The sequence below is a fragment of the Trichoderma reesei genome (genome assembly GCF_000167675.1).
Source record: "Trichoderma reesei QM6a unplaced genomic scaffold TRIREscaffold_1, whole genome shotgun sequence".
NCBI classification, from domain to species: domain Eukaryota; kingdom Fungi; phylum Ascomycota; class Sordariomycetes; order Hypocreales; family Hypocreaceae; genus Trichoderma; species Trichoderma reesei.
In genome coordinates this window covers 320,057-342,117 of record NW_006711148.1, presented here as the reverse complement: position 1 = coordinate 342,117, position 22,061 = coordinate 320,057, and the positions used below count along the sequence as shown (strand labels likewise).

At 54.4% G+C, this 22,061-nt stretch overlaps 4 protein-coding genes across 4 annotated transcripts; 2 read left to right on the top strand and 2 right to left on the bottom strand.

Annotated features, from left to right (window-relative positions):
• The first annotated feature begins 614 nt into the window (after positions 1–614).
• Positions 615–1,817, top strand: TRIREDRAFT_21135 (uncharacterized protein). The gene is made up of 2 exons (XM_006960906.1): positions 615–704; positions 1,054–1,817. The coding sequence occupies exons 1-2, from the start codon at positions 645–647 to the stop codon at positions 1,585–1,587; spliced, it is 594 nt and encodes a 197-aa protein (XP_006960968.1). The 5' UTR covers positions 615–644; the 3' UTR covers positions 1,588–1,817.
• Positions 1,818–9,246: 7,429 nt separating this feature from the next.
• TRIREDRAFT_53722 (uncharacterized protein) lies at positions 9,247–10,160 on the bottom strand (the record flags this gene model as incomplete). Its single annotated transcript, XM_006961079.1, has 2 exons — positions 9,247–9,887; positions 9,956–10,160. 2 exons carry the CDS (start codon positions 10,158–10,160, stop codon positions 9,247–9,249), a joined length of 846 nt encoding a protein of 281 aa, XP_006961141.1.
• A 1,943-nt stretch (positions 10,161–12,103) lies between these two features.
• Positions 12,104–17,338, top strand: TRIREDRAFT_102458 (uncharacterized protein; the record flags this gene model as incomplete). The annotated part of the gene is made up of 2 exons (XM_006961484.1): positions 12,104–12,480; positions 12,643–17,338. The coding sequence occupies 2 exons, from the start codon at positions 12,104–12,106 to the stop codon at positions 17,336–17,338; spliced, it is 5,073 nt and encodes a 1,690-aa protein (XP_006961546.1).
• Positions 17,339–18,718: 1,380 nt separating this feature from the next.
• TRIREDRAFT_54471 (uncharacterized protein) lies at positions 18,719–21,964 on the bottom strand (the record flags this gene model as incomplete). The annotated part of the gene is made up of 2 exons (XM_006961078.1): positions 18,719–21,578; positions 21,792–21,964. Coding segments are annotated over 2 exons (3,033 nt in total), but the record flags the coding sequence as incomplete, so codon positions are not given.
• Positions 21,965–22,061: the final 97 nt, after the last annotated feature.

The window sequence follows — 22,061 nt, the reverse complement described above, 5'->3', positions numbered from 1 at the left end:
AGAAGCGCGAATCTTGGTAGCCATGGTCCAACATGCGAAGGTAGCCGGCCGTGATTCGAGCTCAAAGTCTACATTGTAAGAAGAGAGAAGAAGTTCAAGAACAAGAAAAATTGGAAAGCTGTGGCACGGCAAAGCTCTTTTTGCTCAGGCACGTGAATCACCCGCATTTAAGCGGGTATCTCAGCAATTGCCCCACATGCCCTCAAGTCATATTAGGCTTAGCTCAATCAGGTTGGTATTTGCAGCAGCAGCAAGAGCCAAGCGGGCAAGTGGGATGGAAGCAATGGGAAGCAATCGGGACTTGGCTATCGCTTGTTAGCTGTAGTACTAGAAAGTCGGAAGGCATGACGTGACGCCCAAGCCAGTGCCGGTTGCCTTTTTATCTGCACAGCTACTCGTACGTTCGTTATCCGTTCGAACAAGGGAAAGCACGGTCTTCCGCGAACGAACCGCCCCGGATTTTCGTCTTGCCGCTTTGACCTTGCAGTAGGTACGTAGTAATACAGTTTCCGCTTCCCTGTGATCCGATCCGCAATCCAACGCCTTCTTTCGCTTCCTTCTCTTGGATTCTTACATAACCGAACAACGGACGACATCCCGACCAACACAGCAGCATCACACGGCTTCAATCAAAATCCATCGCAATGGCAAAGGGGATCTCGGTCCTCAAATTCGTGGGCACCGTGTCCCTCGGCCTGCTGACGGTATGTTTTTCTCATGCACAATTGGATGTTGCGCGCATTGAGGAGGAGGAGGAGGAGTATCATGAGTGGTAGCAGAGCAGCAGATGCCCAAGTTGCCCCTCCCCCCTCCCTCTCTCTCTGAGAGTCGCATGTTTCGTTGCACTGCGTCACCTCATCGCATGCCAGCCGCCAGCGACATGTCGATTGAGTCTTGCAGAATCGGGGAGATCGAGGGAAGCACATCCGGGGCTTCAACGCAAATGTCATTGCTGTAGCCGAAGAGCTCCGAGAGCGGCATCAGGCGCATCGAGAAAACACCACAGAGGGAAGATGCATGATATGCTAACTCGAAGCACCCCCCCCCAAACAGGGCGTCTCATACACCGTCTCGACACTCACCCTGCCAACCCTCCTCGCCCTCCCCTCCTCCTCCTCCGCCGCCCACGGCCTCGCCTCGCTGCAGTCCTCCCTGCGCCTCCCCGTCCTCGCGCTCTCCTCCCTGGCCGCCGCCCCGCTCTTCCTCTCCTTCGTCTTCTCCCCGCGCTACGCTCGCCACCCGTACCTCTTCTACACCTCTCTCCTCGCCGCGCTGTCCGTCGCCGTCCCGGCATACCTCCCCCAGCCGGCCTCCCCGGCTTCTTCGAGGCCTGCCGGCGCCCGCAAGGCTGCGTCGTCCAGGGCCCGCATGGAGGCTAGCTACGAGGTCCTTGGCGATTCGCACAGCGAGGGCGACTTGCCCAGCGAGTCAGAACTGGAGGATGCCAATGGCGAGGAGGTCAGGGCCAGCGTTGAGGGTGCTGCGAGGGCTTATCTCGTCAGGACCGGCTTCGCTGCCGCCGCGTTTGTGCTGTCCGTCGTTGGCCTCTGGGGCGATGGTGCTCCTCGGACTATCCGCTACTACTGAGCCTTGAGCTGGCTGGTGTAACTTGTAAGATGTGCGTCGGTTGCAGGTTCGATCATTGGGGCTTCGCCAGTCGCTGGATTGGAAATGTGTAACATGTTGGAAAGTTGGTATATGCCTGGGAGAGCGAGGCAGTTTGTTGTCACCACACTCTCTTATCCTTATTATTGTGTCATGCCGAAATAAAAAAACAAGAACGAAATCACCCTGTTCAAATATTTTCACTATTTTGCAAACAACATATATCATATATATTCATCTCATTCTATCCGTCATGAACTTGATTACCGTGCAACTGAAGCCGCGTAGAGCCAAAGTCGACCTATGAAAACACTCCTCAAACTCATGGGAGGCTGAGATTGCAAATCCCCTCATGGTACGACCCGCACGCACCGCATTTTTCAATGCCATACTGCTCGGCGATATAGCTGTTGATGCTCCAAGCTTGGCCCAGCTTCGACGATAGCTGCTTGGCAGCGAAATCCCTCGTGTTGTCCTTGTCGTCCCCCTCGTCCTCGTCATCCTCATTCTCCTCGTCATCGTCATCGGCCCGGCCCTGGACGGAAAAGTAGCGCGAGGCGGCGTGCTTCTCGCCGAGCCTCTTGGCGACGTCGTTGGCCTCGTTGAGGCTGACGAGGCGGCGCTTCCCGGGGTTCCGTTCCATGGCGGTCTTGCAGAGGTCCCAGATGACCTTGTTGCGGGTCGCGGGATTGAGCGCCTCCTGGCTCTGCGCGAGGCCGACGGCGCCGATGATGGCGGCCACCTGGCGGCGCTTGTACTCGCCGCTGAGGCCGAGCTCGGCCACCTTTTCGCGGAGCTGCTCGCGGCTGAGACCCTCCACGGTCGGGCACTTTGCGAATTCGTGGGGGGCCTTGGTGGGCCAGGCATCGAGCTGGTCGTCCTTCTGCCGGTACACCTTGGTCTGGTGGGCGAACTGGTCGGCTGTCACATTGTCCTGAGCCACCTCGGCTGGGGTGCGGCCGACGGCGTTTTCTCTGTGTAGCAGCTGCGGCTTGAAGTCGACGAGCACCTTGACGATGGAGATGGCCTTCTGCATGATGGCCGTGTGCAGGCAAGTGTCTCCGGCGCCGTTGAGCATGTCCAGCTCCTCGCCATTCGAGTACTCCAGCATCAGCTTCAGCATGTCCACAACGTTCACAGTGCGGGTATAGGCCGCCGGCGTAGGATGGTGATGGTATCGCCAGCGCCTCGTACGTCTCGTGTAATAGGTGGGACTGTCGTGCTGGGGCACACCGGAGACCTGCGAGATCCAGGCGTGGAGCGGTGTCAGGCCGTTTGCCTGCAGACTCTTGCTCTCCGTAAACAGATGACTGCGGAGACTGGGGTCGAGAATGTCGAGGAGGCGGCGGAGGCTGCGGGCCATCGGGTTTCCAGCTACGGCCGCGTGCAAGATGTTTTCTCCCTGGTGGTTGCGAGTGCACTGGTTGGCATTTGCGTCAATGAGCATCTTGGCAAATTGGACGTATCCGAGACGACAAGCCATCATCAACGGCGTGTCGCCATCGGACGTCTTCCTCTCAATCGAATCGGGGTAGGAATCGATCAAGTACTTGACCAACTGAACTGAATGCTCAGAGGGCGACGCCAAGATGGCCGTGTGCAGCACAAAGTCGTCTGCAATGGATTCCTTTGTCAGCATATATCCTGGCCTTTCGTAGGAAGATGAGAGAGCTTACTGTCTGCACCAAGCCATTTGGAAATGACCCGGTCAAAGCCGATTGGGCTCTGAATGAGGTGCTTGAGCCGAGGATCCTCAAGAGCGGCCTTGGACTTTGCAAACTCGGCGTACAGACGATGAGGCTTGTCGCTCAGAAAGAACTCGACTGCTTCGATGCGGCCACCGAGGGCTGCGTGAAGAAGAGGCGGCGTCTGGATCCCGGTGGTTCTGACGACCATGTTACGGCCGGCCTGTGCCCAGTCCTTCCTAATAGAGATGTTAGTCAAAAGAGGTCCTCCCGCCATGTCTCTGCTGGCATGTCCATACCTCTTCTTTCCATAAACCGTCAGCCCTTGATAGTAACGGGGCTTCTGCTTCAGCTCGGCGCCGCTCTTCTTGACGAGGTGATCCAGAGGGATTCCTGCGCCGGTTCGCTTGATCAAGAGACTGAGCGCTTCCGTGTTCCCGCTCTGGACGGCGAAGATAAAATCGTTCGAGTTCAGGTTGAATCTCTTGCTGCTTCCTTCTTCGTCACCAGTCAACTCCGAATCTTCGTACTCTTTGATCCATCCCAGAAGCAATTTCAGGTTCGTTGTGTCGTCTGCCTCGATGGCTTGCAGCAAGAGACTGGCCGTCCCGCCGAGTTCAGGCGGTGCGCCATCCTTCATGATGAGACGGTTTGCATTGCCTGTGATCACATCCACGGGCCTGACATGAGACTTGACCTGCATAGAGACGTGCCCAACATCATCAATGGTGAAGGCCTTGTCGATCGTCTCCGAGACAATGCGAAGCTCGTCGTCCGACTCCGCCTCATCGCTATCATCGTTATTGTCTCCACTGTCATCATCTTCATCTCGCGACTGCATCTTGTACCGGACCTTTTCCTTTTCAGGCGCTGACCACTGAGCCCTGATGATTTCCAGGATAGCCTTGGCCGTTGTGTGGTGGCCGCGAAGGAAAGCAACCGAGAACGGGGAGTTCTGGCTGTTGTCGTAGATTGCCATCTTACATGGCGGCTCTTCCTTGTTGGGACCCCAAGCCTGGAGAGTCAGGGACTTGATCGTTTCCACGTCCCCAGTCCAGGCTGCTTCCATCCTAAAAAAAGACCAGTAGCATTAGTAGTGTGGCTTGATATTGCGTCACAGGAACATGGACTTACAATCGCAGATATCCCGCTCTTCTCGCATCAGTCATGAACTCATCCCCATGGAACAGGATCTTGGGCTCATCTTTCTGAGGAGTGAAGAAAGGCAGATAGCCGCCGCCGCCGTAAAAGTTGTTGGTCCGGCCAGTCATCTTGATGTCCGGATGAAGCTCAGTGAAGACCAGACCGCCTTTGGCGACAAGAGCACCTTCCAGCTTGACGAGCTCTTCGATCTTCTCCTTGATTGCGTTTGCTTTCTCGGCGATGCCCTTGATCTTAGTCACCTTCTGCAACTCTTTCTCGAAGTTCTCGCTATCGCGCTGGTATCGTTCTCGAGCCGCCTTGATCCTGTGAGTAACTACGCAGTGCTCATAGGTGCCGGGCTCGAGATCCTTGAGTAAAGGATCAAAGTCCGGCAGTTTCTCGGGTTCTGTGTATCTTGTCCTCGGCTTTTCTCCATCGTACTCGCGCAGCTTCTTGATCAGACGTCGAACCATGTCCAAGGCCGTGGCTCCGAGTGTGTAATGGCGCTGCGACTCATTCGCCATTGCATTCTCCGTCTCACGGGTGAGCGCGTTTGGGTTTGCCCCGTGGTCCAAGAGAAGAATCGCCGAATCGACATCGCCTGCCCGGATCGCCGTGATCAAAGGCTGCTCGACTGACTGCGCATATCTCGACTTGGTCAAGACGGGATTTGAGACGTGGTTGGCCTGTGAGGGAGTCACCTTGGCCGATTTGAGCCATGCGTCAAAGTCGATCTCAGTCGAGGCTCCAGCATTCAAAAGTTTGAGAACAAGTATCGGATCGCATCGACCGAGAGCAGACTGAAGGGGCGAGACAACCTCAGGGCTCCATGTATGTCCTGAGAAGAACAAGTGGTTGATGGCTGCCTGAGTACCTCTGGGGTCACTTTCAATAAGTGTTCCCACCATGTCAACGCTGCCTCGCTCGACATAACGGTGGAAGGCGGTGCACCCGTCGGAGTCGGCCTGGGAACAGGTGGCGCCGAGCTGGAGAAGCAGCAGCGCCATAGACTTGGCCTTGTCTGTCGGCAGCGAGAGTGCAAGCGTCAAGGTAAGGATGGCAGCAGCTTGGTTCGAGTGTTGATGAAGATTCAGGAACTTGACGGGAAGGATAGCATCGGCCCCATACTTTTTGATGTTAGCATTCCAACAAAATCAATAGCCTAAGCTAGAAATCGAGAGGGGGTTATGAAAACTCACATCGCAAAGGGCTTTCACAGCCTCTTCATGCCCTCCTGTAATGGCAAGATGAAGAGGAGAGCATGGGACATCCCACGCAAGTACGTTAATCTGGTAGAAGTCTGGTCCTTCCTCGGGCTCGTCGAGTGTCGGCTCTTCCGTGTTTGTATCCTCCTTACTCTTTTCCACCTTGACGAACGATCCAGTAACGATGGAGTGTGCGTCTGTCTCTGTCTCCGCGTTGTCAACAATCTCCACATCTGAATCTTCTTCTGCATCCTCGGATCTCTCGGATGTCTTTTGAGTGTCTTCGTTGTTGCCACTCCCCTGAGCCCTAGCAGCCTTGCGTCGCTTGTCCTTCCTGTCTTCTTCAGCTTCTTCATTCTCATCACTCTTGTCCATCAGGATCTTGATGATCTCTGCATGGCCTCTGGCGGCGGCGAGATGAAGAGCCGTTCTGCCGTCCGCAAGACGAGCGGTTAGGCGAGCACCGTGGTCAACGAGACAACGAACAACCTCTGGACTGGATACCATGGCAGCGAGATGGAGCGGTGCTCGTCCGGTGTAATCCCTCTGATTTGGGTCTGCGCCTTCTTGCGAAAGCCAATTCAAGACATCCTCGGCATCGTTGTCGACAATGGACTGGAACAACCTAGCTGTGTTGCCGACATAAGCCATGTCGGTCCAGTCCTGTTCCGTCAAAGGGTTGAACGATCCAATCTGCTGCCTGCCGGGGTCGTCAATGAGAAACGTGACCTTGCCCGAGATGTAAATCTCAGCCTCCTTCTCGGCAACTTCGATCTCTTCAGGGGTCACTGGCTTGGGGCAGGAGCCGCAGCAGTCTTCAATGACGTCCTCCACTCTGCCAAAGAATGCAGGGTGGCGATGCAGATAGACCTCGCGCTCCTTTGGCTGGTTCCATTCAGCGTTCAGAAGCAAGTCTCGGGTGTAGCAGAGCTTCTCAATCCGCTTCGCGTTGAATTTTTCGCCATATGGAACAGTGAAGGTGTGGTAATTGCTGACGTCTTCCTCTGAGAGCCAATCGGCAACCTCGTCCTCGTGGTAGGACTTGAGGTTTCCTTTGAGGTTGAAGTGGCTGCGCTGCAACGCCGGCCGGCCACGCTCCTGACGCCTCTTGTTGAGGTACGCATCGCGAGCATGCGTGGTTGGAAGTCGTTCCAGAACCAGTAGACGGGCAAGTCCCAAAGTTCGTTGGAAGCTCCTCTCGAAGATTGTTGGGTCAACACGGGCTCTGTCGAGCTCGGGCCAGTACACCTCGAAGTTCCGATGAGAGTATTTGGACAAGCGGTTTTCATAAGACGGACTGCGTCTGGAAAGATCGATGTGGTTGATCTGCGTAATGATGCTGCCGAGGGTCCTGGGAGCCACGTAGACTTGCTTACCATCGTAGGCGGCTCCGGCGGCATCAATGTCGAATCCAGTGAGAATCTCGCTGACTGACTTGTACACACGGAGAACGACCTGTAAAGGGTTCAGTCTCTGCAAGTGGCCTAATCAAGCCCGTACGTGGAGATGATGTATCCTTACCTGCACATGCCGAACGGGATATTGACTGGCAATAGTGATAGCATATTTGGTGCGGACGACAGTGACTTCGCTCAGAATCGAGTCCCTGATCGACTGCTCGATCTGCTTGATCTTTTCAATGGCCTCGTCATGAGTCAGGCCATACAGGAAAAGGTCAACATCGGACGCAGGGCAGAACTTTTCGTGATAATACTCGCGGAGCTTCCTCTTGTTCGCTTTGAACTCATTGGGAACTGGCAGCAACGTGTTGACAACGGAGGAGCCAGCTGCCACAACGTTGTTCCAGTCGAGCTCGGCGAGGGAAGACTCCGAGAAGATGCCAAAGTTCTTTTGAAACTCGGCGAGGTTGGCAACAGTTGCTGGGGACCCGTGTGGGCGGCGCTTGTCGTCCGGCAGTGCCATGATGTACTTGGACTTTTCCTCTTCCGTTTCAGAAGCTAGATCTCGAGCTCGAGTGGTGATGCTCTTGGTAGCATCAGTAAACAGGGGAACGACATTGAGGTAGGGATCCTTGAGAATGGGGTTCTCCCTGTCCTGGGCAAAGACAGAGCGCAGGTGGGCTTCATATCTGCGGTAGGGCTCCATGATCTCGACCATGGGCTTGGCCGGGTTCTGGGCAATGTAGTTGACCAGGTCCGCCTGGGGAGCAGGCAGCTCGGGGAAGTCTGAGAGAGCCATTGCTGTGTGTGAGTCCGGGTGGAAGGGGGACGTGCTGGAGTTGGACGAAGAAGGATATCTCGCACAGCGAGGCAACTGATGGGGATGTCGACGGTGGGTTGAGGAGAACAGGAGTTCGTAACAAGTAAGATGGACGATGTACACCACGTCGAGTCGAGTTCAGCTATATAAAGAAGACTCGTGAGATGCAAGTTGGCTTGGGGATCAGGCCAGGAAACGGACGGGACAACGACATGCTTTATACATCTCCCAGCCCACCGGGAGCTGCCAGCTAGAGAGACCCTGAGACGATTCCCTCAACCCACAAAACGATCCATCCTCGGTCTCTCAAGCACTAGTACTCGTAGAGCTGTGGAACAGCCGCTAACGACGGTGGCATCTTGGTAGCGCTTGGAGCTGACAATGGCTCGGAACCGCGACGCGAGAACGCGCTTCCCTGTCGGCCAGGGTGTCTGCTGCCTGGAGAAGCGGGAGCGACTGCATCGCGAAGTCCCGTGACCGGCATGTTGCATGGAGACACAAGACGAGGGCATCGCCAAAGAGGGCCGCTGGTGCCTGTTGGAGCTTCGCTTGGGAGCTCGGTCGAGCTGCCGGCCCCACTATGGCAGCCTGGCCGGAGCGGAGAATTGCGATGGCCGAGCAAGTAAAAAGATTGCCAGATCAGGCAGAAGGCGGTGGAGAACGAGCAAATGGCAGGGATTAACTCCTTCAGTTGCAGATTGTACCTTTACCGCATGTCCCATCGCCTGTCGAAGGATTGAGACGGATTGCATTGCATGTGAGTTCTCCGAAATATCCTGCGGACCGTCTTGAATGGGGGAATTGAGTACTTTGATTGGAAGAATTTGAGAATTTATCTCCATTGAAGCCTGATCTCGGCAATTGCTGTATATGGGCTTTGCTTCAAATAGATGGAATTGCTCTTCACTTACTAGGCACAATCTTAAGTATTGCACGGGCCTGGTATCGAGTCCAGCTTGTTTGGCCACCCAATATCAGCTGACTCTTCTATGAATACTTAGAAAAGGCACTACGGTTATGTCGTCGTTGGATATATTCGTCTTGATAGCAGATCTCAAATATGTTTCACTCTGTGAGCCTTGTGACGGGCACTGGGGTGATGTAGAGTCAACGCGCTTCTTCAAAGTCACGATCGCCCACCGAACATCAACAGGTACCTAGGTGAGCATCATATTTTCTCTACCGATCGTTGTGATGTCCAGCAAACAATTAGTCGACAGAACTATTTGTCTACAACGTCAGTTTGATCTATTCTAATGCCAAAAAACAAAATGCCCGCTGTCTATTACCCTGTACGCTGGCTGCAAATCAGAGTGCGCTTGCTTTTTTCCCAACCAAAGAACCTATAACCAGAAACGCCTTGAATAACACAACGCCAATGGACCCCCTTACACCTCTGATGTGTTGACCTTTTTCTTCTTTTCCTCAGCCCCTGAGAAGATGTACAGCAGACCCGCTAGTCCCTTGCCCGCCCCAGACACAGCAAGCGCAGCCCCTGATCCGGCAGTCCGATAGATCAGGGCACCGACCAAGCCTCCTACGACAAGCGCCAGAAGAAAAGCAACTCGCCTCGTCCGCGGCCGGTTGTCCAGAACAAAGAGCTTCTGGTCAATCATCAAGTCCACCCACGCTGCCGTCGCCATCGCAGTGCTGATCTCAGTTGCGGCCAAGCTTCGAGACTGCACCACCTGGCTACCGGCAGCAAACGCCAACAGAGCGACGACAACGACTGCGCTCCACCCATGATCATGGACTCCGTGCCGATATTGGATGCCGGTTGCAGCAAAGACAAGGCCGGTTTGAATCAAGTTGCAGAGAATAAGCCACCATCGCTTGCGAGGCCCGACAATGTGGCCCACTTGGCCAGTCAACCACCCTGCGACGAGGAAGACGCCCAATCCAGTGCCGATATTTGCAGTGTAGAACATGTCGCCGTTGAATTGAGGTATGATCAAAGCCAGACAGAGAAAGATGGTGTTGCCGGTCTGGTTTGAGGCGAAGCAGTGGTAGTCGGGGAACGTCGTTGCATCTGCGATTCGATCTGTGTCAGCTTCACAATACACAGAGAGACCGTATCGGAATTAAGCACCCGCTTACCTTGGATGCCTGTACAGAATGTAATCAGGAGGAGTTGGAGCTCAACGAACAGTGTTGTTCGAACGTCTTGCGAAAAGTAGTCGACGAGGTCATGGTTCTTCTCCGATGCCTTGGCTGCTTGTGGCGTTTGCTGCCCGGCATAAAGAGACCCTTCTCGACTAGTGTCTAGAGGGGTCGTCGTGACCTTTTCTTCTGTCTCGGCCATCGGAGTCTTGGTGCTTAAGGTGTTGTGACACAGACACTTTGAGAGAATAGCTAGGCGTTACGCAGGGTCTGTATTACGGCTGTCTCTTGAGAAACAACTACTCTCCAAAAGAGGGCAGCGCATCAGGAAGAGTGTGAGAGAGACGAGGAAGTAGGGATCTCGTCTTGATTTATTCCAGGCGTCGGGACCGAGATCCGTCTGAGGCACGGTTGAAAAAAAAATGGACATCTGCCGGCCCCACGCCGAAGCCAGGATCCAGACCAGGTCTCGAAAGGGGGAAGCAAACAACGGACTCTTCCGGCCAACCACGATTAGAGAAGCGCATACTACAACATGGCCATCGCTGCTTTTAAAACCAGATTTACGGCATGCGTACTAGATCGAGATTTGTCCTGTTCGTTGCTCCGCATTGAAAAAGGAAGCTTGGCCATGCACCAGGATCGAGATGCAAGATTGTCTGACACCTTCCACAGACAAAGTGTCTGCATCATGATTCAATGCGTAACACTCGGAATGCAATCTCCACCATGCCGTCACAGAGAAAGGCAAAGAGCAAATTTGTAAGATGATGCACGTTGCCAGCGTTGAACAAGTGGCATCGCTCCTACAGACGCTGCACTGGAACCACCCCTGTTCTGGTGAACTTGGAGCTTCCGCGTAAAGCAACCACCCGAGTTCCAGGCCCAGTGTCACCGACTGTAAGACCAGCTCTTAGATAATACTTACGTATCTGACCCCCTGGGACGCCATCGGTAATGTGAGAAGAAAGAAAAGACATCTTCGGCTTAAAGCGGCGTGGCTGCGAAAGCCGTTGCATGGACACCTGCAGCCAATAGCGAGGCCCTCATGCACCGCATCCGGAGTGGGCCCCGGCCGGCTGCCGTTGAGCCAGCCGTGCGGGCCGGGAGACGATCTGATCGCGACTCCACCGATGCCGCCGACAACCGCTGCTGCTCTTGGTGCGGTTTTGCATGGAAATGCTGCTTTAGGCGGTGATTGTGAAAGGGAGAAAATTAGAGTTAGAATAGGCTTTGGTTTTGACCCATGTAGGAACGTGGGCTTGAATGACTCGGAAGTTCACTGAGGTAGATCTTGGTTGGAGGATGTGGACTTGCCATGTGTCTTGCTGGTATGGTTGTGGGTACGGGTTGCAAGCATTTTAAGGCTGACATGCTTAGACATCTTGACCACTACATTTCAGTTGATTTTGGAGAGAGGGTGTTGACTTGTAGATCCAGCCTCATCGCAGAATTACCTTGAAAAAGTGAGTGCAGCGAAGAATATATTAGATATGATGGACAAATCTATGCTATGTGGCTGGAAGCGCGGGTGGCCAGCACCCGCATTGCGCTCTACCCATGAAGCAGAGCAGCCGCTATGTGACTCCCGCCAGTATAAATTGATTCGATGCAGATTAGTAGTTCACCTTGGAAAAGACCATCAATATCTCCTCTCAGCGTCGAGCACCATTCCTCTGATGTTCGTTAATCGCGTGCAATCGTGGATGCTCCAATGGGTGATAGGATTCGTGTTGCTGCCTATCCACAAGTTAAGCCGAGTGCAAATCTTGTCTTCATTACACACATCATTATTCGCTTTCTGTACCCCAAGACAGTCATGTCTCTCTTGTCCATGGACTTGACCGCTCGATATTCGACTGCTCGTGTCTATTGCAGCTCCGATGTTGAAGTTGGTAGCATTACATAATGCACGACCCTGATCGCACATTCCCCGACTACCGCTGAGCGCGTTTAATGGATCACGTGCTGTCGCATCTGCTGACTAACCAACGCGGTACGCGCCTTCTGCCACTATTGTTTCACGCCGCATAAACCGAGCAACAGCTGTTGACAGGCATCAAAACACCAGCGATACGAGAGACCGGCTTCAATGCTCGCCAGAGTTGCAAATGCGGACCCGTCTGGCATCCTGAAGCCGGCTTCATGACTCGAAATAACCTGTCAGGCCACCTCACCTGGTTGTTGAAGAACGCCGCCTTATCAAAGCCCGCCGCTCGAGAGCTTCCCCAAGCCAGCGATTCAGCATCCTTTCGATTTTCGCAATCCCAGTCTGCAAGCGGTCGTACGGCAGAACCAAGTCAGGCTACCACTGTATCAGCTGGAGGAGACAGACGGACACACCAGGTGCAGGACTCCTGGAGCTCAAATGGCCCGCCGAAGAGAGAAGAGGGTTCCCTGGGTACAGAAGTGGTGGCAGTAGAGGACGACGACATGGGCCGGCTAAACTTGTCTGCCGGGTCAAAAAAGCCTTCGCTTTTGTCACAAAATGGCAGACTGGCAACGCCGTCATCAGAAAGCCAGTACAAACAGCGCTTGAATGAGACTCTCAAGACGAGTGGTGCCCGAACAGAAGAATTCGTTTGTGATATTGCCAGATCCAATGGGCCGATTGCAACCCCGGGATCTGGGAAACCAAAGCAATTTGTTCTTTCACCCGCAAAGCCTGGCCCGTCACGCCGCAGCCCATCTCCAGGATTCGACGCTGATTTTGCGGACTTCGATGTTGACGATCTCGAGTACATGGACCTCACGAGAACAACTGGCGCCTCTGATGAATCTGATGAGTTTGGCGAGGATGTCAAAGTCTGGACCGAAAAGGACGCATCCTGGGAGGCACCGTTGCCCAAGTCAAAGAAGAGGAAGAGTGCCGACGCTGGTGATGCTGTCGCTGGTGCCGATACTCAGTTTCCTGATGTCTATCAGATTCTGGGAACCTCTCCTCCTGCCCCGACTCCCGGTCGACAGTCCGCAAAAAAGGTCAGTTCTGCTGTGCCAAAACCTCAAGTTCCACGGAAGCCCATTGTTATTAATCGACCACAGAGTGTCAAAGCACCGTCTTCCAAATTACCTTTGGTAGGGTCGTCATCTCCCTTGGGGCGTGTTGCCAATCGAAGATCACCGTCTCCTATCAAGCGAACTCCAGAGAAAGACTATGCCATCACGAGCTCCGAGAGACGGAAGAAGGCGAAAGTTTCTGGTCAGCGTTCTGCGTCTCCAGAGCCTCTAACTTTTGACAAGCACGTCCATCAGACTGAGCATCGCCAATCCGACGAGTATTGCATTCCTGATTCTGACGACGAATTTGTGACCCCGCCGTCAGTTCCAGCTGCTGCGAGGAAGGACCAGGTGAAGCCAGTAGCCAACCCGGAGGAAGATGACTTCATCATGGATGTTGAAGACCTACCTACGATTCCAGAACCCAGGAGAAAAGGTTCACCACTGGCTCCTCGGCGAGCACAGGCCAGAGACCTGGAGCTATCTCACCAAAGCATATCCGAAACTCAGAGTACAGCCACTGTCGACAATGGAAGCGAAACCAGCCATCCGCAGCAGTCATTCACGCCATCCAGTCAGACATCAAGACTATTGTCCAGAATATTGTCGAATCCGCAGCTTCTAGCGAAACGATGCGATTCTTTGGATAAGCAGATCCAGCAGAATGACCGGGACTTCATGAAAGCCATCAATGACAGATTGCCGAAGGACAAGAGGGACGAGATCAAAGCGGAGAAAGAAGCGCTCGTCAGACAACAGAAGGCGACTCAGGAGCTCGATCAATCAGTGAAGCACTACAGAAGCTTACACCAGCAGCGAGAAGCAGTGGCCCAGCAGGTAGCCCGATCATACGCCGAAGGCGCAAACACAGATGAACAAGAAGCCCGACTGGATGAGCTTACCGAGCACGTCGAGACGAAAGAGCGAGAGCTCTCCCAGATGCTGGCCGCAGCAGGCATCAATGAAGCCAACCTACTAGAGACTCTGGAGTATCCTGCCACGAGCCGGGCCGATGACCATATCGTTGTGCTCGGCACCCAGGCTGGTCATGGAGGCATGGTCAACATGTCGCGGAGTTCAAGAGACGTTCCATTGCCTCTTGGAGGGACTCAGGTCGTTCACCAGACCCAGCTCCCGGAGCCCGTTCGGTCACAGCTCTGGAACGAGGCCAATTCGGCTCAGAGGTTGACAGGTGGAAGTGGGGTTCTATCCCCAGATGACCAGAACTCACGATCTGAGCCATTTCCACGACAGTCATCCCGGACTACTCAGTTGCCGAATTACGCCTCGACATCTGGTCCAAGATCAGTGCCGACACTGGATCATGATGTGGACGCCGAGGAAGATTTCTTCTCTGACATTGATGACATGGATATGCAGCTGCTGCCTAAACCGGCGAAGAAGGCCACTCTAGCCGACACACGCAAGGCACCTCAGAGGAGTCGCACTCAGCGCGCAGCAAATGAGTTTAGCGACTTCAGTGACGATGCTGATATGCTTGCATTTGCTCAAGACTACGATCTACGACAGTCTGCTCGCGAACCGCCCTCGGACTCCCGACGAGCATTTTCCGAAACATCTGGAAATGCTGTGCCGGCGCCGAAGCAGAAGCAGGTTCCTAAAAGACAACCGCCTCCCGATCCATCCCAGACAAGGATACCGGCGGAGCTCATGAGGCATCCTTGGTCTGCAGACGTACAGAAAACGTTGAAAGATCGGTTCCGGATGAAGGGGTTCCGGCAAAACCAACTGGAAGCGATCAACGCCACCCTCGCAGGAGACGATGCCTTTGTGCTAATGCCAACGGGTGGTGGAAAGTCCCTCTGCTATCAGCTTCCGGCTGTGGTAAAGTCCGGCAAAACAAGAGGTGTCACAATCGTCGTATCCCCTCTGCTGAGCTTGATGCAAGATCAAGTAGATCACATGAAAGCTTTGGGGATACAGGCCGTTGCGTTCAACAGCGAGTGCTCGCCAGAGTACAAGCGGCAAGTCATGTCTGCTTTCGATGAGCGGAATCCAGAGCACTTCATAGAGCTTCTCTATGTCACCCCCGAAATGGCTAGCAAAAGCCCTCAGTTCATGAACGCCCTGCAAAATCTGTACCGGAACAAGAAATTTGCCCGCATTGTCATCGATGAGGCTCACTGCGTTAGCCAGTGGGGGCATGACTTTCGTCCTGACTACAAGACTCTGGGACAGCTTCGAGCCAAGTTCCCTCAGGTCCCTGTCATGGCATTGACGGCCACTGCCACACAAAACGTCATTGTCGACATCAAACACAATCTTCGTATGAAGAACTGCCAGGTCTTTTCGCAAAGCTTCAACCGCCCGAACCTGTACTACGAGGTCCGGCCCAAAGGCTCCAACCCGGTGGTGACGCAGCAGATTGCTGCCTTGATCAAAGCCAAATACCCCAACGTTACTGGAATCATCTACACGATTTCGCGGAAGCAGGCCGAGGATGTTGCCCAGAAGCTCTGTGAGCACGGCATAACGGCGCGTCACTACCATGCTCAAATCACGCCCTCGGAGAAGGTGGAAGTACAAACTGCGTGGCAAAAGGGCCAAATCAAAGTCGTCGTGGCTACGATTGCTTTCGGGATGGGGATTGATAAGCCAGACGTGAGATATGTGATCCACCATGGCATCCCAAAGAGCTTAGAAGGCTATTATCAGGAAACTGGGCGTGCGGGGCGAGACGGGAAACCCTCCGACTGTATCTTGTTCTACGGAAAAGGGGACATAAGAGTCCTTAAGAAGCTGATTCTAGACGGAGAGGGCAACAACGAGCAAAAGGAAAGACAGATGGTGATGCTGAACCGCGTGACAGCATTCTGTGACAACAAGGCGGATTGTCGACGAACCGAGGTCCTTCGCTACTTTGGAGAGGACTTTAGTCCGTCACAGTGCAACAAGACTTGCGACAATTGCCAGGCTGGGCTTGTATTCGAGCAGCAGGACTTTTCCGAATACGCCATAGCCGCCATCCGAATTGTCCAGCAGCAGCACAGGCTGACCGCAAACCAGTGTGCGGATATTCTGATTGGGAGAAAGTACCCGGACAATGAAATGCAGAATTCGGACGACTATCACGGCATGGCCAAGGGGATGAAGAAGCACGAGATGGTCCGCGTTATCGACCGCCTCTCGGCTGAGAAGGGCTTCCATGAGGACAACGTTGTTGGCAATCATGGAGTTGCTATTCAATATCTCCAAATCGGGCCTGCCGCCAACCAGTTTTTGACGGGGAGACGAAAGCTTATGCTGACGGTCCAGGTTTCTGACAGTGGCGATGGAGACCAGTCGAAGGCCAAGAGACCAAAAGCCAGCAGGAAGCAGAAAGAGCCGGCTAATAACGTGCAATCCACATATGTCTCGTCTCCAGTCAACGCACGCAGAAGAAGAGCGACAGTGGTTGACAGTGACGACGAGTCCAACCTACCCACCACCGCGCACGGCTATGTGAATGATGGCTTTGTCGTCTCGGACGAAGAGATGGAAGATGAAGGCGAAGAGGACTTGGCCGATGAGGACGAAGCCTTTGAGCCACTCCCTCAGCACCGACCAGCAAAACCAACCAACTCGCGCTCCAGCTCCAAACAAACACCACTGGCCGAACCTCATCCAGGCAGACTGAAGCTGGAGGATTTGCCAGAGATTCATCAGGATATGGTGGATAATTTCGTTCAAGAGGCACGCCAACTGGAGGAGCGCATTCGTAACAGGCTTGACGTGAGACGACCGATGTTTACGGACTCTCAGTTGCAAGAAATGGCCATTAACTGGACTACCTCACTCGACAGCATGAAACGCATCCCTGGCATTGACGTCGACAAAGTTGACAAGGTTGGCAAGAAGCTGATATCAATCTTGGAGGAATACCATAAGTTATATCGCGAGATTGCTGCGGCGGAGTCTGGTGGTGCCGGCGCATCAGCTTCCAACTTGAATCAAGAAATAGTGGACCTGATCAGTTCGGATCTCGAGGCTGATGAGGATGAAGAGGAGGCCATGGGGATGGAAGAGGACTCTCACTACTTTGCGCCAAAACCACCCGCGAATGTGCAAGCATTTCACGACAGGCTGCAGAGCTTGAATAGCCAGCCGAGCCAATCCAGGGGCAGATCATACAGCCGGGGAGGAGGAGGAGGTGGTGGTGGCGGGCGAAGGAGATACTCTGGTGGGAAAAAATGGTCCAGGAAAGGGGCCTCTGGTGGAGGCTCCCAGCGCCGAGGTAGTGGTTCTGGCGCGAGAGGCGGCGGCTCCGGGGGCGGCGGCGGTGGTTCGTCATCTCGATCAGGCGGAGGGAGCAGCGGCGGGTTCAAGCGCGACGGCAAGATCGTCAAGAAGAGTGGAGGAGGGATTGGTTTGATGCCTTTATGATGAATTGACCATTGACGAGCGGCTCTGCTATCTTCCCTTCGGGTATTTGTTTGTTTTGATCCCATTATCTGCGTGTTTCCTTGTTTGTGCGCGGATCGAGTATGGGGGATGTTTTGACGGCCTCCCCCTTTTCATGCTCACGGTGTTTGGGGTGGGAAGTTCATGTCACGGCACATTAACAAAGGCGACCTTTTTGACGTTTGAGCGTTTCAAGCATTTACATTAAACCATCATCCATGTTTTCTAGCAAGCGGATCAAGAAGAGAGGAGCAAGCGAGACGTGGAGAATAGATGAGGAAGAACCTGATGGAGGTCTTGTGTGGTGGTAGAGGGGAATATGGGGTAGGTAGATTTCATGGAAAATATCTGCATGTTGTATGCATATATACTCCCCGTGCTATAGATTAGTAGATACCTTAGGTCTACAGGACTTCTCTCGAGAAGCATGAATCCATGTTTTACAGCAGTAGTTTGGGAGTGTTCACCGGCAATCGAGTTCTATTCCTAGTCTATGCGACTGCCATCATCTATCAGTCATTAGATACCTATACATAGACAAAGAATCGCCCATTGATAGCCACCATACCAGGACCATCAGCACGCTCAATCGAAACCATGATTCAAATAAATCATTCTTATCTTGATTGAACTGCACAACTCTTTGTCTTCTAGTACAGATACAAAGTTGTAGAGCTCACTGGGTATTACTAGCACAGCTCTGGGAATCTCAACTATCTATTGTAGACAGACAAGCACACAAAAGAAAAGAACTGACAAACAAAAAAAAGAAAGAAAGCACAAGAAAAGGAGCGGACACAGACACTCAAAGAGACGAGTAAAAAAGGTGAGAAGAATCGAATTAATTGTTAAAAAGAGATACCCGAGAGTAAAAGGGGAGAAACAGATGTAGAAGAAGAGGAAGAGGAAGAGGAAGCAGAAGAGGAAGAGAGTAGTGGCAGAACATGCCGGCCGAAAAGGCAGATGAAGATCTGGAAAGAGTAAAGAAAAATCATCTCTTTGGGTGTCGCGTCATTTTCCATCCAACTCCCACCACCGCCAGCTGACCTCTCGCCTCGCTCCTCCTCGTGTGATTGCAACCTTTTACGCCACGCTATGAAAGAAGAAGAAGGAAAAAAAAAAAAAACACAGAAACAGATTACTTTGAGAAAAGCACGGGAGTTGGCATGCCATGCGAATTGTGAGCTGAGGCTGAAGAAGCAGGGATATTTTTTTTCTGAAATGAGAGGCTTCATATCAAGCAAGCATCGACTCGAGAGGTTACAAAAAGGGGATAGATAAAACACACAATCCGATTCCAAAGACACTTCTGGGTCCGATACCATATTATTCGCTTGGGGCGTGCCATCAGATACCGCCATTTCAGAATCGCCACCTGGGCTTGAGATCCTTTGGTTCGGGAGAGTTGTCACTGTACTTGCGGGAACTAAACCGGCTGAAGATGGGAAGGGGGCTCGTTCCACGGGCTGCTGATTCTGGCCTGCCCCTTGGCGTGGGCAACAAGCTGCTGCGGCGAGACGTCGCCATAGAGCTGTTGGGACGAGTGTTTAGGTTGTCAAGGGTCAAGTTTGAAGAAGTTGGAAGTACGTTGGAACGGCGAGCTGGCTGTTGCTTTGCCAGGTTGGTCTGAGAGTAAGGCCCAGGGGATGTGAGGCGCTCACGGAACGAGAGCCGCGAGTGCCCGTTCCTAGACCACGACCTGGGAAACGCGTCGCTCATGGGGGATTCTGCACCGGTGCGAGTGAGGGAGCTTCGAGGGGTGGGGAGCTTTGATGTCGAGCTGGGCGTGACGGAAGTCGTCGACCTCTGGGGCACAGGCGTTCGATGTGGGCTGCGGCCTTGCTCAGCGTCCAGGGCGTGGGACGACGAGTTCCATCGAGGGCGCTGCCCCATGGTCGAGGCAGGGCGAAGGGTCGAGGACGAGGCAGAAGGGGGGTAGTAAGACTGCCTGTTTCCGGGCTTCTTGGAAAGCCTCGAGACAGGAGCAGGGAGAGACGAGTCCCGCCGGTTGGTCGAAGTCGACCGGACGCTGGAGGAGCTTGCGTTGGGGGATCGCAGCTGGTTGGTGTGTTTCCGCGCGGGCGTGCGCGGATCGCGGCCAAACGACGACATGATGACTGATGAGGGCGGAGAGCTGCCCGGGGTTTCCATGCCGCTGCCACTGGTCGACCTATCGTTGGAGAGCATGCTGGAAATGGAGTCGCGCAGTTGCTGGCTCTTTCGTTCCGCGTAAATGTCCTCGAGAACAAGGTCCATCTCTGCCATGTCAGCCTTGAGCGTTTCCCACCGTGTCTGCATCTCCGCGTGCAGACGCAAGATCTCGCCGTTGACGGTCAAGCGATCCTTGACGCCCTTGTCGATGATGGCGAGGACGCGTTCGATGGCAGGGCCGTAGTGCGTCTTTTTGGCCTCGTAGCTCTCAATCTTCTTGGCAATGGCGGGCTGGTTCGTCAGATGCATGCCGGCGTCAATGGCCTCTCTCAACTTCATGAGAGACCGCTCGACGGACTCGTGCATCTTCTGAGCCTGGCGTCCGGCGCCACGGAACACAATGACCCATCTGTCCTCTCCAAGCTCCTTACGCAGAGACTCGGCGTCCTTCTCCAGCTTGTGGTAGCTCCCGTCTAGGGCCTCGTGGCGCATTTCCAACTCATCACAGGCGGTGGGGAATGCGTCCTTGGCCCTCGCTTCAAAGCTGGACAATCTCATGGGCAAAAAGTCCAGCGAAGCCCGTAGAGGCTGCATCCTCGCGAAGAGGGCGAGTAAGCTCGAGTCGTCCTGGGACAAGGTCGATGTTCCTCCCGAGTTGGGGCTCATTGGCAGCGCCAGGCTGAAGCGGTTCGAGGGTTGCAGCCGCGCAGCCGACAGAGGGTTGTCTTCGACAATAGTCTCCAGGTCTCCAATGTCGACGTTGTCGCCGCTTGCAGCGACAGCGAGGCTCTTGTGGCGGCGCTCTTCCATCTCAAAAACAAGCCTGCCGAGCTCGTCCAACTCGGTCTGTATGTCGCCCAATACGCTGTTCCACAGCTCCTCCCACTCCATGGCAAGTTCGACCTGGTTGCGCACATTTTGCAGAGTGTGCTTGATGCGACCCCATTCTTCGGCTATGGCCTCCATCTGGGCAACGGCGCGGTTGAGGTCATCAGTTGAGACGGTCGCGATATCAGGTCGGTTCTGCAGCTCGTCGATGGCGTTAACATAGGCGTTGATGAGATGCTCGAAGCGGGCGATGGCGTTCTCGACCTCCTCCAGGCCTTCACGGCCACCGGCAGCAGCCCACTCGACGTCGTCCTCGCTGTCCAACCCAGTGACGACATCCAGGGCCTTTGAAATCCAGCTCCGGATCTGCTCGGCGGCATTGATGAGGGCTTTGGAGGCCACCGGAGCTGTAGGGATGGCCGACACTTTGCTGGAGAGAGCTTCGGCATCGGGAATGCCGAGCATGTTGAGTTGAGCAAGCTGGTTAGCAAACGACGCCCGGGAAAGCGTATAGATGGACCCGGGCCGATTGTGGCCCTGGGTGAAGTAGGAGCTCATCTCTGGCTCAAAGTGGTTGAAAGTGATGACCTCAGGCGGCGTGACGTCGACAGGTGGTGTGATCTCGACGGGTGGTGATTCCTTCGGAGGGGGAGTTGGCGGGGATGGGGAGTAGGAAGGAGAATAGGACAGGGACTGCATAGGCGAATTCGAGAGTGAGGCTTCGGGAGGAGAGGAGGGCAAAGGCGGATACTCCTTGGGCGACGGCGGACGCGTGATGCGCTCCAGATGTTCGCGTCGAGTATCCAGAGTGACCTTGGTCCCATTGCCGTTGATGTGGTCGGGCAGGCGGTACTTTTGCGTATCCATGTTTGGCGGTGATTGCGACACCTGAAGCTCGGGCAGTTGGTCAATATCCGTGGATCCGGGGGACATGGAGACGTCCGACTGGCTGGTTGATCTGTAGTGGTTGGGAGGGGGGGCACCGGCGCCTTTCCAGGGGCGACCGCGCCGAGAGATGACGGCGCTGACGGAACCCGCCTGGTGTTTCTCGTCGAGCTGGCGGAGGTGTTCTTCGTCAAGGCGACCGATGTCAACGGGCTGGGAGCTGATGGTAGCTCTCTTGCTTGCCGCTCCGAGGCCCAGAGCCTTCAAGCGAGCAGCAAGACCTGGCGATGTCTTTCGAAAAGCAGCGACGAGGAGGTCATGCGACGGATCGGGTTCGAGGAGGGTGCTGCTGCGTTGCCTGCCAGTGGTCGGACTCAGAGCCGAGTCGGGAGAGCCGTGCGCGAGCGCGTCGTTGTAGGTGCTGCCGATTTTGCTGTTGTTGCTCCTGGTGGTGTTTCCTGCGGTGAAGGAGGTGGCGGCGGAGTTGACGTTTCTGCTACCGGTGCTGCGGCTCGTTCTCGGCGTCAGGTTTGCAGATCTTCTGACGTCTGCGGGAGTGGCCGCGACAGACGCAGCAGCAGCAGCAGCAGCAGCAGTGGGAGTAGCTGCAGCCGAGGCCGAAGCTGGCGCTGGCGCTGGCGCTGCTGTCGGAGCAGATGCAGATGCAGATGCTGATGCTGATGCTAATGTTGGAGCTGACGAGTTCGGCGCTGAAGCTGGAGCTGGAGCGGGAGCGGGAGCGGGAGCTGCCTTGTCAGTATGGTGGTGAGGAGTGGCGGGCGACTGAGTGGCTTCGTCAGTGAAGGTTCCAAGATCTACACGCTCACGGCCTGCATCGTGG

Excerpts from the sequence above, each read along its gene's own strand:
- TRIREDRAFT_21135 (XM_006960906.1), top strand. The coding sequence starts at position 645 with ATGGCAAAGGGGATCTCGGTCCTCAAATTCGTGGGCACCGTGTCCCTC. Across the intron at positions 705-1,053 it reads TGTCCCTCGGCCTGCTGACG|GGCGTCTCATACACCGTCTC; the intron begins GTATGTTTTTCT and ends CCCCCCAAACAG.